General features: G+C 39.6%; 1 protein-coding gene across 1 annotated transcript in view; it reads right to left on the bottom strand.

The window, feature by feature from the left end:
• Positions 1-18327, bottom strand: part of UTRN (utrophin) — a 504099-nt gene that overhangs the window by 407558 nt on the left and 78214 nt on the right. Inside the window, exon 3 of the mRNA XM_028510941.2 lies at positions 6066-6127. Coding sequence (XP_028366742.1) covers positions 6066-6127 — 62 coding nt within the window. The remainder of the gene's footprint in view (positions 1-6065; positions 6128-18327) is intronic.

The raw sequence follows: 18327 nt of genomic DNA, 5'->3' as shown, positions 1-18327 counted from the left end.
GTTCTGGAGGGGAGGGGAGGGGAGGGGAGGGGAGGGGGAAATTGGTGGTGGGGGTGGGGCAGTCATGTGGACTGAATAGAACACAGGTATGCGGCTCCAGCTGAAAGGTACAGAGTCATTTCCTCTTAACAGATCAATCCAAAAACTGATAGTCAATTACAAAGACAGCCTATAATGCCAGATTTATTTAACAACTACAAATACTAATAGGCTCAAAATCACTTATTAAGTACTCAATATATACAAAACACAGCATGTTAATTTTTTTTTGTTTACACTCACCAGAGTAACAAGGTGAAAATCATTTTGCAAGTACAATGCTTGGAACCAAACAAACAGACAAAAATCAAATTGAACAAAAAAAAAAAAAAAAACAAGCAACTCACAGCCAAAATATATCTGGAAGCTGTTTAGAGAAATGGAATGTTTTTATTGTTTGCTTTTGAGAGGTATTGGGGAATAGATACAAACTGAAACTTCTTAGGGAACCACTTGAATAGTTAGGGCCTCTAAAACACTTGGTTGAGCTGCCACACACATATTCAAGGAAATAAATCAATGGTAGACCCAGTGCATAACTCCCCAGCTCAAGTCGCTACAGGAAAGGCGGTTCATTGGCACACAAGGAAGCCTGCGAGGTCCCCTCCACCACGCTACAGAGGCTGCAACCCCTGCAGAATGCCGCTGTCGCAACTCCCTCCGCAAACTGCCTGCACACCTCTGGCCACTTCTATTTGTGAGCCATCAACATCCAACATGAAAAAAGGAGAAAACAGGATGACACGAAAAGCAACGTCCTGGCCTGGCCAGGTGGCTCAGTTGGTTGAAACATCACCCCATACACCAAAAGATTTCAGGTTCAATCCCCCATCAGGGCACATACCTAGATTGCAGGTTGATCCCTGGTTGGGGCATGTACAGGAGGCAACTGATCAATGCTTCTTTCTTACATAGATTTCTTTCTTTCTTTCTCTCTCTCTCCCTCTCTCTCTCTCTTTCACTCTCTCTCTCCCCCTCTCCCTCCCTCCCTCCCCACTCTCTTTCCCTCGCCACCCCTCCCTCCCTTCTTCTCTCTCTCAAAATCAATAAACATATCCTTAGGTGAGGATTAAAAAAAAAAAATTTAAAGCAAGTCCCACTGTTTCCAAAAGGAACAACACATCTGAATAGCTCTTCACATTGAAACCTATTAAAAAATGCTCCAGATTTCTCCTTTTATGTGCAATCAATTTAATTTCCAAGTTTGGAAGCGTCACTATATGAAAACTTGGCTGGCCCTCGTCTCTGAAAGGGGAAAGGCAGAAAGCTGCCCACACGGAAGTTCAGCATTCCTGTCTTGGCATATTCTCTACCTGACCTTCACGTGTTAAACCTTCTTCTGAGAATCACCTCGCCAAACTGATAAAAGAGCTTCAGCCATTTGCGTGTCTCAGCTCTGCCAGATGAAAAGCTCTCAAAGTCAGCCAAGGAAAATGCAGGCTTAAAGTCAGAGCACATTTCCCAACAGTGAAGCAAGAGACCTGCGCTGCATCCCCCAGGAGACCAGCCCATGAACAAATGGAAGGCTCCTGAAATTAAAGGGAACAAAACACTCACCCTTTACCCACCAGACAAGGGAATACAGTGGGCTTACTGAGCCAATGCTTTTCATTTCCATTTCTCTTTTAAAATATACGTATGGCATAGGCCAGGGGTACCACAAGTTGGGAGTACTTGATAGGATTTGAATTTAGCATTCCTAAGTAATTATAATCCTCCATAATGTTTTACAATAATGCCTCTCTATTTCTTAGCAATACGAGGCAAGTAATTATGACCAACTGTGTCTCATAGCTAGAGGAATAAAAACTAAGTGACCTGAAAAAATTGGCTAATAATTTGCCAGAGGTCACAAATAAATGAGCAGCATATCCAGGGAGAAGTGTTTAATTTCCTAACTCTTAGCTCCTTTAAATAATCATTTCCTTCTGAGTTTTTACATAACTTTTTAAAATCCAACAACCGCAAGTTTTCTTATACTCTGTGACTTTTCAGGATACCCAAACTCCAAAGCATTGTTCACTCTATGGCATAATAATGAGTAAATACAGCAAAAAGAATATATAGTTATAGTAAATGCTATCTTAGCTATCAGATATATAGGTATATATATTTAAAATAAAAAATATGGTTTTAGATGCATATTATTCAGTATTCTCAAGCTCTTTCCCAAATCTCTTACCAAGGAATAAATTAAGCCCATTTGATATTTTAAATGCCATTTTCTTCACTATGAATTTATAGGTGGATCCTATTTGAAGAATCCTACCTGGTAAACAAGGGTTTAATAAATATATTAAATCCAAGTGGTGATTTAATAGTCTTTTTTTTATAAATTTGATTTTTTTAAAGATTTTATTTATTTATTTTTAGAGAGGGAAGGGAGGAGGAAAGAAAGAGAGAGAGAGAAACATCAATGTGCGGTTGCTGGGGGTCATGGCCTGCAACCCCGTCATGTACCCTGACTGGGAATCGAACCTGTGACACTTTGGTTCACACCAGCCAGGGGTGATTTAATAATCTTTGCAGCACAACTCCAGGAAACCAAGGAAGTATGAAAACTTCGTGTGGCTGGATTTGTTTGGTTTTGTGAATAAGTGCAGCAAAAGCCCTGATGTATTCATATCCATGAAATAACAGTTTTTATGCCATTCTGCTCTCATTTCCACACTCCTATCTCTTTCCAATCAACCACCTCTAATTGGCTTATGGATATACAGTATTAAGCATTTAAATGTATGTCTCAGTCATTGTCATTCATTTCTTTATCAAGTCTGCAAATACCCACTGGGTGCTGGCTAAATGCCGGAGTGACTACAGTGAAGAACAAAATCAACAAGCCTACACCCATGGAATGCACCACCATCCGGGAGAGGAGAGACAAATACTTCCAGGTACAATTATTTAAATGACAATTATGATAAGTGCTTCAAAGGATAATACTTCAAGAGTATAGAGCATACCTTCCCTACTCTGGGAGTTCAGAAAACCATGTCCATGAGTACGTGGCACTTAAGCTCTGGCAAGGAAGAGTGGCAGTTAGTTGGCCAGGAAGTGATGGAGGGAGTTGTTTGTGTAAATGCCGTGGGAAGACCCGGGTGGTAGGAAGCACAGGCTATGTGGCTAGAGCATAATTAGGGGGCAAGAGTAAAGTAAAAGGAAATTAGGAGTAAATTGGAGGGGTTGCTATTTAGGGCCTAAAAAGCCAAGTAATAACAATGGACAACCATTGAAAGATTTTACCGGAAAGAAACAGGTATTTAGGCTTATACTTTAGGATCACCCCAGCTCCTCTGTAGAAAGTGGAAGGAAGAGGATAGGTAAGGGGAAGCATGGAAAGAAGGACCAGATGGCAAATTATTACGAGGTCCATGTGTTCAGGAATAATTTTCTTAAGGTGAAGCTGTGGGTCTCACACAAATGTAATATTAACATGTTTCAATGACTTCAACTCATTAATTAATGAGGGAACCAGGAAGGTGTTAAAACTGGTCCCAAGGAGAATGCAAAAAGCCATACATTTATACAAAGGAAAGCTGAAATAAATGTATAATAGATGGAAAATCAGGTCTACTCAAGGGGCAATAATCAATTACATTCCAAGCTACTTCATGCTTTTTTAAATAAGTATCATTTGCATTATTATCTGCTGTGACTAGCTCAAAGATAACGGAAAGCAGATAACCCAGACGATGAGCTGGCAGGGCTCCCACTGATCTTTTTGCTCATCTTAAAGCCTTTCACAATGTTCCCTAATTCAGCTAATAGTGACTTGGTAAAAGAAGGTGTCAGTAAAGATGGAGAGAAAGGGAAAATGTTAAATGGCACTGGAATCAACAAGACTTGGTGGTGAAGACTTTGGCTCGGGAGGGGGCCCTGAAGTTGGAACGTCTGAGGAGGGAATTTAAAGCAAATTCCTAAATGGCAGAAGAGGTCATCAGAGTCTCTTGGATTTCTTACCACATGGGGCCCTATTTCTCTAGAGGGACCCACACCACAGGAAAGCGGCAGACCCGATTAATAATTCTATTTTAAAGTCCACCGTGACATACCAAGGACATGGAAAAAATAGGAATAGCATACAATGAATGCACACCCTTCAGCAGGACTCTGTCCCCTGGGGCTAGCCTCTCGATTAGCCAGTGACACCATGCTCAAGTACAAGTCACACCATCTCAGCAGCAGTTGAGCTGTGTAGGGAGTCTCTGGAAGTCTCCCAGGCTGACCTTTCCAGATCGCTAGTGCGGAAGAAGTCTGACTTACGGACTTAAGAGAGCCAGGATAAAACAATAAGATAGAGGCAGAGACAGAGAGAGAGAGAGATGTTGATATAGATGGTATTGATATAGATGTAGATAAAATATAGATTAGATATAGATGACACAGATGTAGATACAGATAAAATGTACAGATATAGATATACATATAAAGTTTAATGTTACTACCATGAGTCCTCCACATCATTATATCCAAATAGTCATAATTACTTTGATAAATGTGTTCTAGACTCATCCAAATTCCCCTTTTCACTCCTGCTTTCTTACTAGAAGTAATCTAAAAGGAAACACCTCCAGGGTCAACTCTACTTTTCATACTGTTTCTCCAAATAAAACAGGCTTTTAGCTTCTGTGTCAGTTTACATAACTGTAACTTTTACTAAAAATGATAACATTACCTGGCCTTTTCATTGTCTTGGCAATAATTACAAGCCTCCTGGGGCAAATAATTTACATGAGACTGAAAGCCCTGATTTAATATTACAACATAACATATAGATTATAAATGTAGAGTTTTAAATACCAAGTTCATAAAATAATCTGTTCTGGAAATCCCAACTACCCAGATGTTACCTGTGCCTCTACAGCAAAAATTAAAATTTACCAAAAAAAAAAAAAATACCTCTGTGTGCTTTGGAATAATCTACACAGAAAACCACCAATTACGCAGGCACGTCTATACTCTTGACCTTCCTGTCAAAGTCAGACGTTTTCACATTCCTTACATTCTCGGAGGCAGAATTAAATGTCCCTCAACAAAAACTTGCAAAACCTAAAAATACACTGCAATCAAATAATCGACTGTAAATACTGGGATGTGGAGCAATCTTTAAACTACCCCGCTACTGAAAGCCATCCTAAAACAGTCTCATTCTGCTCCAAAGAAATACCCATGTTTACTTTCCTGACCTTTGCAACCTTCTCAAGCAGAAAATTTTGAAAAATAGCTCAATTAAAATGCCTTTCATACCATTTAAAATATCATCATGGTGTTTCTCTGAGAAACATTTCTTTTTCGTCATCGTGTAAGCCATTAACCTGAAAGTTTTCCTCCCATCTCAGATTTACAAGACAAAATTCCAGTACCCCCTGGACCACATGAGGGAAGCTATTCAGTAGCCAGTGGGTACCTGTACTGGGGCAAATCTGAAAAGAGCACTGCCAATTCCTCCCCTCTGCTTACTGTGCTCCTAAGAAAAATATCCGTCAAAACCTTGATTATAATCCCAGGGGTAAGAAACACGGGGAAAGAACAGGTCTTTGGGGAGAGAAGCAAGGAAGGTTACCGGGAAGCAACATGGCGGATGAACATCCTCAGCCACAGTCGTGAGCACAGAGGTCCCTAACCTTTCCCGCACGGGGTAGAATGGCTACCTGGGTGATAATGATTTGATTTTAACCAAGCCAAATAAAATAATCTTTTTAGCTAAGTCAACACAAAATTTTCCCAGTGACACTTTCCTTTCCTCAATGTACCCGGGATCCACAGAGTCAAAAGAGGCAAACCATTGGCTTGATACCCAACAACTACCTGATACAAATAAAGAGCTGTTTATACCCTGAACGGTGGACACCAGAATTTCCATGTCAGCCTATTTTCAAAGAGAATAAAGGAAAAATAAAAGTATCTGTACATTTTTATTAGATCATATTTCACGGGGGAAATTCACCGCACTTCCAACCAAACTCCATGAGTCAGAATGAAGCATTTGGATCAATCATCAGAAAGCTTTTGAAAGTCTTGGTTACCTTTGAAAAGCGAGCATTTATCCATTTGGTAAAGGTTTTCTTCTGCACGTCATTGTGTTCATCTGCGGGAGGAAAAGGAGAGAGAAGGGAAAAGTGTGAGGTACTACACCTTTTAAAGGGTGCTTTACAAGATCATCACTACCCAGGGGACTTTTAAATAGTCCTATCAGCAGGCTTCACGAGGCTCAACCATCCACACTAGTGAAACTGTGACGGGCTGCCGACTCCAGCACTTTCGGAGCCTGTTAGTGCCTGTAGCAGAGGGGGCCCAGGGAGCTGGCTGGCTCTCCACCCTCGGCATTGGTATAGTGCCACCAGCCATTAAATCACACTGATGGAATCAGGACCTTGCTTTCAAACTATTACATGCAATACAGACTTGCGTTTTGTTTAAGTAAAATTTCTGCACAATGAAAATGTCAACCTGTTACAAACAAAAATCAACAATAACCTATAAAAACTAAAAAATTCATGATTTCCCTCCTTTTCATGAGTCCTATATCTTGTAGAACAAAAACGAGTATAAGGCTTAGTACAAGTACAGCATAAAGTTTACTGTCAATTCCACACCCTGTTTTCCTGTAGTAAGAATGACATGGCAAGGTTTTAATGATTCTGTTCCATAAAAATGATGGAGATATTTTACAAGTAGAGAAATCAGCCAGTTTTTAAATGACTATAAATTCATTTTTGAGGGCATGACAAATGAAAATTGACCTTAAAAAAACTACAACAACTCGAACTTCTTGAAGATGGGCAGAGTTATCTATTCAGCTACAAGGAAGCTGCGTGTTATAACAAAGAGATCAAAGGGCTTTAGAACCAAATAGACCACACCCCAATCTACTAGCCTGTGGCCCTGAGTAAGTCATAAGGGTTCCCAGCCTCCAAGTTCTCATCTGTGAAATGCCAATAAACAGCACCCAGCTCATAAGGGCACTGCCAGGATTAGTGAATGTAAGTGGAAAATACCTGGCAAAGAGCTGGCATTCAAGTCCTTTGTTATTCTTGCTATTGTTGCTATTACAGAATGTGTGTGAACAAGTCAGACAAGCACCCAGTTTACCCTTTCTGTTACTTCTGATCACATCCTCTTCAATTGCTCACCAACTCTCTAATACAACCAGCAAGAGTCATTGTTGGTTAAGTCCTACAAGCAGCCTGCTAACAGTCTCGAAGGAGCTCTGAAAGCTGCCTAAGGAGCACTTGGGACAGTGCAGAAAGCTGTGATCCTGGGTAGATAACACTGTTTGTCCACAACCGTCCACATCGCCAGGCTGTCCCCCGCATGGCAACAGCAAAATAACCAGAGGAGGCCCAAGGGTGCTCTGCCCTCTGCACATCAGTCAGACAGGGCTGCCTCTCACCAGGCCTCCTCACTCATCCCTAGCAGTGTAATTAGAAGTTCACCCACGACACTTCCCGCGTCTGTGGTATCTTTGGTCCTTACTCTGTTCTGGAAGGAGAGCTTGTAATTAAAAGGTCATTCCTGGAATAAACACAGCAGCAGCTACAGAGAGGAGTGCACTTCCCCAGATCCATAAAGGTAACTGGAGACTGGCTCCGAGACACAGAGGGGACAGCGGGATTCAAAACAAAACCGCTCTCTAAGAAACTGCTTGATGTTAAATGTGCTCAGAGGAGCCTTCCTTCCAGAAAGGACGATGCCATCAGCGTCAGTCCCGATTTCAGGCTTTCTGCCATGTGATCAATGCCACAACTAAGGCATTTATTCACCTAGAGGACTTGCTTACACACTCTGAATGTCCTAGCCTTGAACATCACACCCAAGGGGGACAGGGCTCAGACTGTCCACGGAATATACGGCAATCAGACATACTAACCTGCAGCGAGCCCTCCACCAGCTCCGCCAACATGAACACCACATTAAAATACCATCTTAATACACAGGAAATCCAATTCTTTGCCCAACTATCTTAAAAAGACTTACCTTTGTAAATATTGCCATAGCTATTATCCCATAATGCCATGAAGAAATATATATCTCATAAGTATTAAATTATGTTAACTTCATAACATTCATACAACTTAAGAATGTTTGAACATAAAATTGGGAAAATTCTAAGGGAGAAATGTTATTACATTTTATTTTTTTTCTTAACCACTTTCCTGGGTAGTTAGCCTTATCTTCAAAAACATATTAAATTATCTAATAGAATTGTATATATAGAGTCCTCTAAAGGTACAAAATGGAACGAAGTACCTGTCACCTTATCAAGAGATATATAAGACCTTTCAATTTTATCACATATAGAATGAAATCAAGTCTTTAAAAGATTCCCACCATACAGAGATGTTTATAAAAACTAATAAGCTAATGTTTCTTTAGTAGTATTTGATCTTCGGGTCAAATCAAAGTCTGAATACAAATGTAAGTAACTGATATAAAATAAAGTGTTGGCTTGTAAAAGATAATCAAACCCAAACATTTCGAAACTACTCCAAAATTCATAAAAACTCTTTTGTATTAATTTCCTTGGCATGGTTCAAGAGGGAAAGAAAAGAGTTCATATTTCAATAAGCCTTGAGTTTCCATGTCCTTGTTTCAGACACACACACACACACACACACACACACCCTCTCATTTTCTGCCAGACAGGAATTCAGTAAAAGTACAGGAATTGGCCTGCAGCTTTTCGATTATGAGATTAAAAATGTAACAAATTTGGAACGGTTACTAGTATAGAACTGCCCGCCGCACCACAGTCATGACCTTGACCCGGGCCCCTGTGTCAGGCAGGTGACAACGTGCCGGCAAAGGTGCAGCAGGACATGTCAAGATCTAAGTCACGCTACTCTGATCAATCTCTTTGTCTTCCCAGAAATTTACACAGAACTTCAAGTCTCAAAGGCATTTAACTCTCCATTATCAAGTCAGTCAGTTAACTTACATAATTTACAGTCTAAATATATTCTTTTGGGTTTCCAAACAAGTGTTTTCTTTAGAGTTGGATTTTTGAAACACATTTAGTTTCTGAAAGCCTTTTCCAACCTAGTAAATCTTACCCATTAATGACCTTTCTCCATTAGGGGACAAACACGGGACTGAATTAGGAGAAGAAAAATGTGTTAAATCCCTTAAGGCTGATTTTCCAAATTCTTCCTCTAAATATTTTGCTCTTCTTAAAATGCTTTTGACATGCTCACACAGATCCAGGGCCTGGGCTGCTGCCTAGCCTGGAATTTTATTTCTGTGATGGGTAAGAGAAATGAAGCAAGAAACATCAACAAAACTGCCTGATAAATCTTCAAAGGAATGAGTTTGAATTTTATTTCACCTCACCAGTTCAAGTGCATTTCAAAAATTCCTTTAGCAGAACTCAGCAACAAATCTCAATTTAAACTTCAGACTGGAAATGGGGCAGAGCAACCAGCTGTACCTAGTTGTACCCCCTATGGAAATGCCCAAGTCTCAGGCACACCTACACCACCATTAAAACTACTGGTAGAAAGGAAGCGTGACCCCCAGAACATTTTTCAAAGCAACTGAGGGGCGTCCAATTGGCTGGCAATAATTTGAGTTGCTTAACATGCAACCATTCAGAGAAGAAGTCCTTAGAATTTAGTCTGAAAAAGAAATGTCCTGTTGCATGATTTCGAACCTGGACTGACTTCATGGAAGCCTCTTTCACAAAATTTAACGCAGCCTAGAAAGCCGCTTTCTCATTAGCAAAAAGTGATGATCTTGGAACAAATGAAAGCATTTCAGGCCACACTCCCACTTCTTCCACTTCTTCTTCTGGGTGTGGTGTGTGAGTCAACCCCGAACTAAATCCACTACTAAGGCTTACATGTGTCTTTCTCCTCTCCTGTTTTGACATACATAATTTGTTTGTCTCCAAAAAAACCCAATTCATTTATTCAAACAATATGTACTAAAATGTTATACAGAAACAAATATTATGTAATAACCTGTAAAACACTACAAATGTGCACACGAAGAAACAGAGACAAGAAGAGACTGCTCCCAAGCAGAGTGTCTGAACTCCCAAGTTTGTTTCAAAATCTGACATCCTCAGAGGATCTGGGGGGAAAAACTTAAAATTCAAAATGTGCTTTTCAAAATGGTCACACTACCTAAGGGCATAACAAATTGAGATGACATTTCAAATGATATTTTTGTAAGCTTATTGCATTTACAATTTGAAGATAATAAAGCTAAAAACTGCATTTAAAATACACTTTCGCTTCACTCTGTACAAAGCAAAAAATCAAACTGATGATCTCTTTGGGAGAAGTGGAGATGGATGGCGTGAGGACGAAGAGGAAAACAACTCTACTTTTCACATGGAAAGCGGATACTCAAGGACAAAAGTTAAATGCATTGCCCAGGTTACCCACACAGCAAGTAGCGAAGTCACAAACAGAACCAGGTCTGACCGATTCCTGAGCCTGTGTTCAATGCACATCCACGCCAGGGAAGGTCAAAGCGAGTTCCATGAGGAAAACAAAAAGGGCATTTACAATAATGTATCTTGAAGGACAGAGGAAGTATGCCAAGATGGGAGGAAGGGCATCCTAGAGAGATTACGACAATCGAGTAATGCCCTCTCCATTTCAGGCTCAGACTAAACACCTGACCGAAAAAAAGAGCCTAATTTTGCATCTATGAGAAAACACAGAGGGCTGTGTGACATGCAATGATGTCAGGACAAAAATTCTGAACTAATCCAATCTTCAGAAAGTTTTCGATCCTGAAAAGAGCTGACAACCACGAAAAGGATCAGGAGTACGAAGTGAGAAAGGCATGCTCAAAAGAATGTCCTCATAAGAAAATACAGATTCCTCAAAAATCAACCTGTTTAAGCAAACACATGTTCTGCCAGCATGACCCATCCCCATGGCTCCCAAATTCATTATGATTACAGTACCCCTGGGTTCCAGAAAGTCCGCAGCCTAGTTGAGAGAATCTCTACTATTCTCAGCATTGGAGGAAACGTTCCAGATGAGAACCAACCTTAGCCACCAGAACCGCCCGCCTGAATGGCACAGAATCGCAGTGTGTAAGAGGAGGAAGGTGTGTAAAGAGGCACCCAGTCGACCTGAGACCAGAAGTGTCAGAACCCCCAACAGCACACAGTTGGTTGGTGCCGTAAATCAAGTCGGGATCCGTGTCTTCTTATGCAATACTCCTCCAGCTCCCAAAACTGCTTTCATTTTTAAACATCTTCATTCAGATACAATTCACATATCACACAATTCAGCCATTTTAAGTTTGCACTTCAATGGTTTTTAGTACATTACCTTATTAATTTTTTAAATGGTGGTAAAATGTACATTACATAAAATTTGCCATTATAATCATATTAAAGAGTGAATTTAGTGGCATTAATTACATTTACAGGGTCGTGCAACCATTGCTGCTCTCTGTTCCTAAGACTTTCTCGTCCACCCGAACAGAAACTCTATCACCACTGAGCAATAACTCTCTCATCTCCTACTCCCTCAGCCCGCTAACCTCTAGCCATTTCATTTCTATGCATTCACCTCATCTAGACACCGCATTTAAGTGGAATCATACAATATCTCTCTTCCTGTGTCTGGCTTATTTCACTCGGCATAATGTGTTCAAGGTTTGCACATGCTGTAACATGTATCAGAATTTCATTTCTTTCTCTGGCTGAATAAATAGTTCATTGTAAACAGATGCCGCATATATTTATCCATTCATCTGTTGATGGACCCTTGGGTTGTGTCTACCTTTTGGCTATTGTGAACAATGCTGCAATGGCAACTGGAATACTAGAATGTAAACCGTTCAAGCCTCTGCTTTTAGTTCCTTTGCATGTACTATCCCTTGGACGGAATTGTTGGGTCATACAGCAATTCTGTTTTGATTTTTGAGGGGCTACCACACAGTTTTCCACAGCTGCTGCATCAGTTTACACTCGTACCAGCAAGGCGCCCGAGTTTCCATTTCTCCACATCCTCGCTAACACTTCTTTTCCTTTTTTATTATTATGGCCATCCTATTTGGTTAAAATAATATGTTGCGGTTTAAATTTTCACTTCCCTTATCCCGATGATGCTGACCATAAGACTGAGTTTTGAAACGCAAAAACTACCAAGCAAAAACCCCCCGACTCTGAGATATCCTGAAGACCAGTTCAACAGCATGATGCATCGAAGTAGTTAGGGTTCAGAGATAGCTTTTTTACAGTTAATCTACACGATGTTGTGAAATGATTAACCTACTCCCCAAAGAACTGCTTTCAGAATTAGATGTATCCATTAATTCCTGCCATGTTCTAATGTTAGAATTTACTTACTTCTTACCTATTTTCTTCTTGATGAGCTCCTCAAATTTTTAAACAAATGCACAGGAATGCAAGAGGAAATGCGTTCTGACTTTCATTTTCTAGAGCTGCTGAACTTGACCTGAAGAATATCTACGAGATTTATAGGCATCTGGTATTGTATAAAACCTCTATAAATATCTTTTGGAAAAACTCTTAACACCTTAATATTAACTATAGTATATGTGCTGCAAATGCAAAAGAACAAGGACTCGATTTCTGTCCCCATAAATCGTAAACTTCACATACAAATACTTCACTCTGGACTTTTGTCCTGGAGCAAAAGAGTTTTATTAAAATCAGTTGAAATGTCACAGAACAATGAGAGGTTTTTTAGGAGGAACTGAATGAGTCACAAGGACGATGAGTCACTGTCATGGAAAGCCAATAGGAAACTATTTTTTTTTAGTAATTGACAAAAGTTAGACTTATTAAATAAAACTTATGTGAAATGTCATTCCTCACTTTATTCTTATTAAATAAATATCTGTTGTTTCACAAACTGTCTACAGACAGTCACTCAAAAAAGAGTGGCTGTTTCATAAATATATCTCTAGGTGCATGAAAACTGATGCAAATGACTTTTCATGGGGATGGGGAACAATTTTTTAATAGAAATAAACATCGCAGTCATCTGACTTTTAGACTTTGTCATAAGTTCTACTTTTCAAAATAAGAAAAAAAAAAACATGTTCTTTCAAGACCGCCAAATATTCACAGGGTTGTTTTTTCTGAGTTTGCCTTATTTTCCCCCCTATTATGAGGAATCTAAGAGATTCTTTTAGAGTCCTTCTCTGTTCCTCATAAATTCATGTGATAAAACAAGAAAAATATCCAAGAAATAGTAATTCTCAAAGAGCCTTGTAAAAAATATCGAAACTCAAAGAAAACACATTCAGTACCCAAATAGCTCCCTGTGCTCCTATGTCAGAGTGTATTATTGCCTATAGAGCTGATGTAGGAAACCTTTGGCTGCATACTCTGTGGCTTTTATAACCCCTGTGGGTCATCACACTCAGATAAAACAGAGTGAGACTGAATGTGCACACGGAATGAATGAGTGCTGTAGACACCAGGATAACCTTCCGAAGCCAACCGCTCCAGTGAATGAAGAAGTGTGACAATACAGTTTGGCTCCCTCCTGAGGACTACTTCAACTTGGTTCCCTGTGGGTGAGGACCCACAGAAACATCTGGAGACAGAGGGCGACCCAGACAACAACAAGCCACATACGCACGAGGGGTGTCTTTCAAGTCAGCTAAGCCCCAAGAGCAATGTGACCCCAAGGAACTCAAGGATCAAAGAAAAAGTATTTCCAGCTCATCAAGATTAGACCTTTGCAGAAGTCTGGACAACCTTAGAGGCCAGAACAAACATTCCTGCAAACAGAGATACCAGCCATCCTGACTACACCCCGACATCTGCAGACTCATTGGATCCGGGGGACTCTTCGCCTCTTCCTCTCTTCTTTGTGTTCAGTACCCATTTCCTTCTTCCGCCTACTTCCCTCCATATTCTTTTTCAACATCCTTCCCTGGACCTGTCATGGTCTAGGTCACCATTTGGGATCCTCAGCCATAAAGCCTGCCTGGTCCTTGTCACCCGACAGCAACGCAAGCACCGTTGGAATCTCTTTCTCTATTTCTTTTCTCAAATGTCCTTTTGTATCTTTTTTTGCGTGTCTCGAAACTTCCTGTATCATGTCTATGATAGGCTTTAAAAGATTTCACCATAGAAAGAGTAATGTTATATTTACATTAAAGTCAGAAGTTTCAAACACATTCTGTTCATGACCCTCTGAAAGAATTCCCATGTACATTTTTAAGCTGACAACTAATATTTACGGTAAATTTAAATAGGTAAAAAAGTATAATTTTCAGTATGTTGTGAAGGAGCTGCAAATTCAGTTCTTCAATTAATTGAGAATGTCTTCTCCATTAACTAATCAGCAAAACTAGTCCTCACTGTCAAACGAATCAGCTAAATCAGACTTAATTTCTGACAAAAGAAGTCTGATTTCAGTTTTCTATTTAAAAACCATATTCATGTGTATCTCCAGGGCAACAGCTCACTTCAGAATTCTCATTCTAGGATGGATTGACGGACAGATGGATGGATGGATGAATAAAGGTGGCAGGCTCAAAGCCTTGTCCTAAACGCAAGAAGGCACAGACCATTTTAATAATTCTTAAGGGGTGTTCTTTGTTTTGCATTCTTAAATTGTCCCCCCTTTTGGTGCCTCCTAGAACTGTAATGCAGTGAGGTTTGGGAGGGTCAGGGGAGGGGTGGTGCTCTCTTTCTGGTGTAAAGAGGAGGAGGAATCCTGAAAGGAAAGACTGGAAAGGAGGAAGCAGGTACCTAAGATACCTCCTTAGGTTCCTTAACCACTGGAAAAGCTGGCCATAGGGCGACACACGTGTTCCAGCTTGCAAACCACCCTAGGGGCTCACAGCCATCCCTGCCCAGGGTAACCCTGCGGAGAAGGAGAGCTACAATGTAACAGAAAGGCTGAACTCCAGAGATGACCACTACAAAGGCATCAGCCACTATTAACACCACAGACTTTGCTAATGAACTTAGTAAAGGTGAGAAATGTGCTTTTACTGTGGCTTGAGAACTGGCACAATTAAAAGGTTAGAAACATTCTCCCCTGGTGAAACAGGGTGAATTTAGCATTATTCAATGAATGAAAATTGGCCAATATATTTTATAGACATGCCCCACCACTGATTAAAGACCTAGGGAGACTCAGGGGCAGGTTTCTTGAGGCCCTGTGTTCAGCCATTGGCTGAGGATTCTAGTTACCAATGCTGACCCGTTAGTCAGCAACCCTTTAACTAAAACCTCTCTCTAAAACAGGATTGACCAATAGAAATGTAATATGAGACATATACATAATTTTAAAATTTCTAGTAGCTACATTAAAAAGAGGTATAACTAATTTTACTAATATTATTTAACCAACATATTCAAAATGCTAGCTAGCATTTCAACACATACTCAATATTGTGAAAACTATTGGTATTTTGCGTCTGTTCTTCTTAAGTGAATGTTTTAAATAAAAAATATTTTTAAGTTATTTAACCATTGATCATAAATTTTGGAAATCTATCTTAAGAAAATAATGACAAACACAAATATTTAGATATATTTAAGAGGATGTCTTCAAAGTACTCTTCATAACTGCAGAAAAAGAAACTGTAAACAATGTCCATCCATGGGGATTGTTTAAACATATATTTTCATGCATAAATACAACCATTAAACATGATATTATAAGGAAGAATATTTAAAGACATAGAAAGATTTTCTCAATACATTAAGGAATAAAAATGCTGGTCATTACCGAGTATATAGTACGTATCTATACCATGTGTACATATATGACTAGAGAAACAAGAGCTGAAATATTAATACTGCTGACTTCTAGGAAGACCCAGAGAAGATTATCTTCTATTTTCATTAGCTATACACTCTAACTGTTTGTAATAAAAATATAATCCTTCTGTATCATTTTTCTCTTTAAAGCATCCATCCTGGAAAAGGTGTATTTTTCTCCACTGTGACGTATGCCTGCTCTGGAGGGGGCAGTAAGACAGAGAGGAGCTTTTGCGTCCCGTTATTACTTGCAGGTGGGAAGGGTCGAGGAGGGAGGGAGAGGCTTGGATGCCACACTCAGTGCACACGAAGGGCTCTGTTGTGCAGCCACACCCCACAGGATGGGCGACAGAAGTATATCAGGAGCCACATTCCTCAACCAGCTGCAGTTAAGGTCACATACTTCTAGAAATGAAATGCTCCAGGTTAAATTGCTTTTACTTGTATCTGTCTTTCCAGTGAGTTTTCCACATTAGTCTGAAGAGACAATGAGCCAGGTGAAAAGTAACAGGACCTAAGGGGGTCCATCTCTTCCCACCTTCTGGTCTATTCACTAAGAAACACCGTTGAAGGGGAAGGTACATCATTTAAAATACACCTTTTGCAACAAATTCAATCAATTCTAAGTAAAATTGTCCTGGTACTGATCAGTTATTAAGATGGAAAAACAAAAACAGAAGATCAATGCAAAATCAAATGTTACTTACAGGTCACACCAAGCTACCTGGAGTTTCTCAAGGGCCTAATATTTTACTCGCTTTAAGAAAATAAACACAAAACCTGGAGGAAAAACAAGAAGTATCTGTTCTTTGTTCTTATACTTTAATGAAATACCACCACTACAAATATAATTTTTAAAATATGAGAAATAGATTATTTTAGAAGTACTTTTTACATTTTTTCTCTATAGTTGTGAATTTTTGAGCCATGACAAGTTAAAAGAAAGATGTAAGATAATTTTTAAAGGACAAAATAATTTTCATAATTGAATTTTCAAAATCTCAAGTCCGTTAAAATGGAATCCTTTGTCCAAGGTAAATATTTATAATAAACATGAAAAACAAGCCAGGAAGGAACATTATGTCTCCCCTTGAAAACTCAGGGGTAAAGGTTTTTTCCCATGGACCTCACAGTTAAGAAACTGGCTCATGAAGCACAGCATTCTTTGCTTAAAAGTATGTAAACTGAAAGCTAGGAGGCCCAAGAGGGTGGAGGAGTAGGTGGAAGCTACAATAACTTCTTCCCAGGACCAAACCAGAGTTACAACTAAATTAAAGAAAAATCACCATGAATAACCAACTGAACACGAGCCTTGTACCCAAGGACAGAGGAAACCACTTCACCACCACGAGACTGGTAGGGAGTGTAGAGGAGGCAAGACAGGGCTGGCTGGGCTCCCATGAGCAGCAGCTGAAGTTCCAGAGGATATTTCAGTGGCTGGGAGGTTTCCCCTGAGAAATGTGGAGTGTAAACCCCAAGCTGGGCTCCCCCACCTAAAGCACCAGAACCTCAGATTGAAAGATACACACAGACTAAAAGTAAAAGGAATGGGAAAAGATATTTCATGCAAATGGAAAGGGAGGAAAAGCTAGGGTAGCAATACTTACAATGGATAAAATAGATTTTAACAGCAAGGCAATCAAAAGAAGGACACTACATAATGATAAAGGGAACATCCAACAAGAGGATATAACCCTAGTAAACATTTATGCACCCAACATAGGAACACCTGAATATATAAAGCAAACCCTGATGGACAATAAAGAAGAGATCAACAGAAATACAGTCCTAGTTGGGGACTTTAACACCCCATTGACTTCAATGGATAGATCTTCCAGACAGAAAATAAGTAAGGAGACAGTGGCCTTAAATGGCACAGGAGATCAAATGGAGCATTTCACCCCAGAGCAGCAGAATATACATACTTTGCAAGTGCACGTGGAATGTTTTCTAGGATAGACCACATGATAGGACACAAATCAAGTGTCAGAAAATCTGAGAAGACAAATCATATCAAGCATCTTTTCTGACCACAATGCTATGGAACTAGAAATCAATCATAAGAGTAACACTGAAAAACAGGCAAAGACATGGAAGCTAAATAACGTGTCATTAAACAATGAATGGGTCAACAATAAGATCAAAATCTCATTGGAATAAATCAAAAGATACCTTGAAACAAATTAAAATGAGGACACAACAACCTAAAATCCGCGGGACACTGGGAAAGCAATCCTAAAACGGAAATTCATAGCATCACAGGCCTCTCTCGAAAAAACAAGAAAAAGCTAAAATAAACAATCTAACTTTACACTTAAAGGAACCTGAAAAAGAACAACAAACAAATTCCAAAGTGAGTAGAGGGAAATAATAAAGATAAGAGAAGAAATAAATGAAATAGAATAAAAAAAACTGGTACAAAAGATCAACGAATCCAAGAGCTGGTTCTCTGGAAAGATAAACAAGACTGACAAACCTTTAACCAGACTCATCAAGGAAAAAAGAGAGAGGACCCAAATAAATAAAATCAGAAATGAACGAGGAGAAATAACAACTGACACCAAAGA

Source organism: Phyllostomus discolor, chromosome 4, assembly GCF_004126475.2.
Source record: "Phyllostomus discolor isolate MPI-MPIP mPhyDis1 chromosome 4, mPhyDis1.pri.v3, whole genome shotgun sequence".
Classification (NCBI taxonomy): Eukaryota; Metazoa; Chordata; class Mammalia; order Chiroptera; family Phyllostomidae; genus Phyllostomus; species Phyllostomus discolor.
The sequence above is the reverse complement of the archived record's forward strand: the minus strand, read 5'-3'. Positions and strand labels throughout refer to the sequence as shown.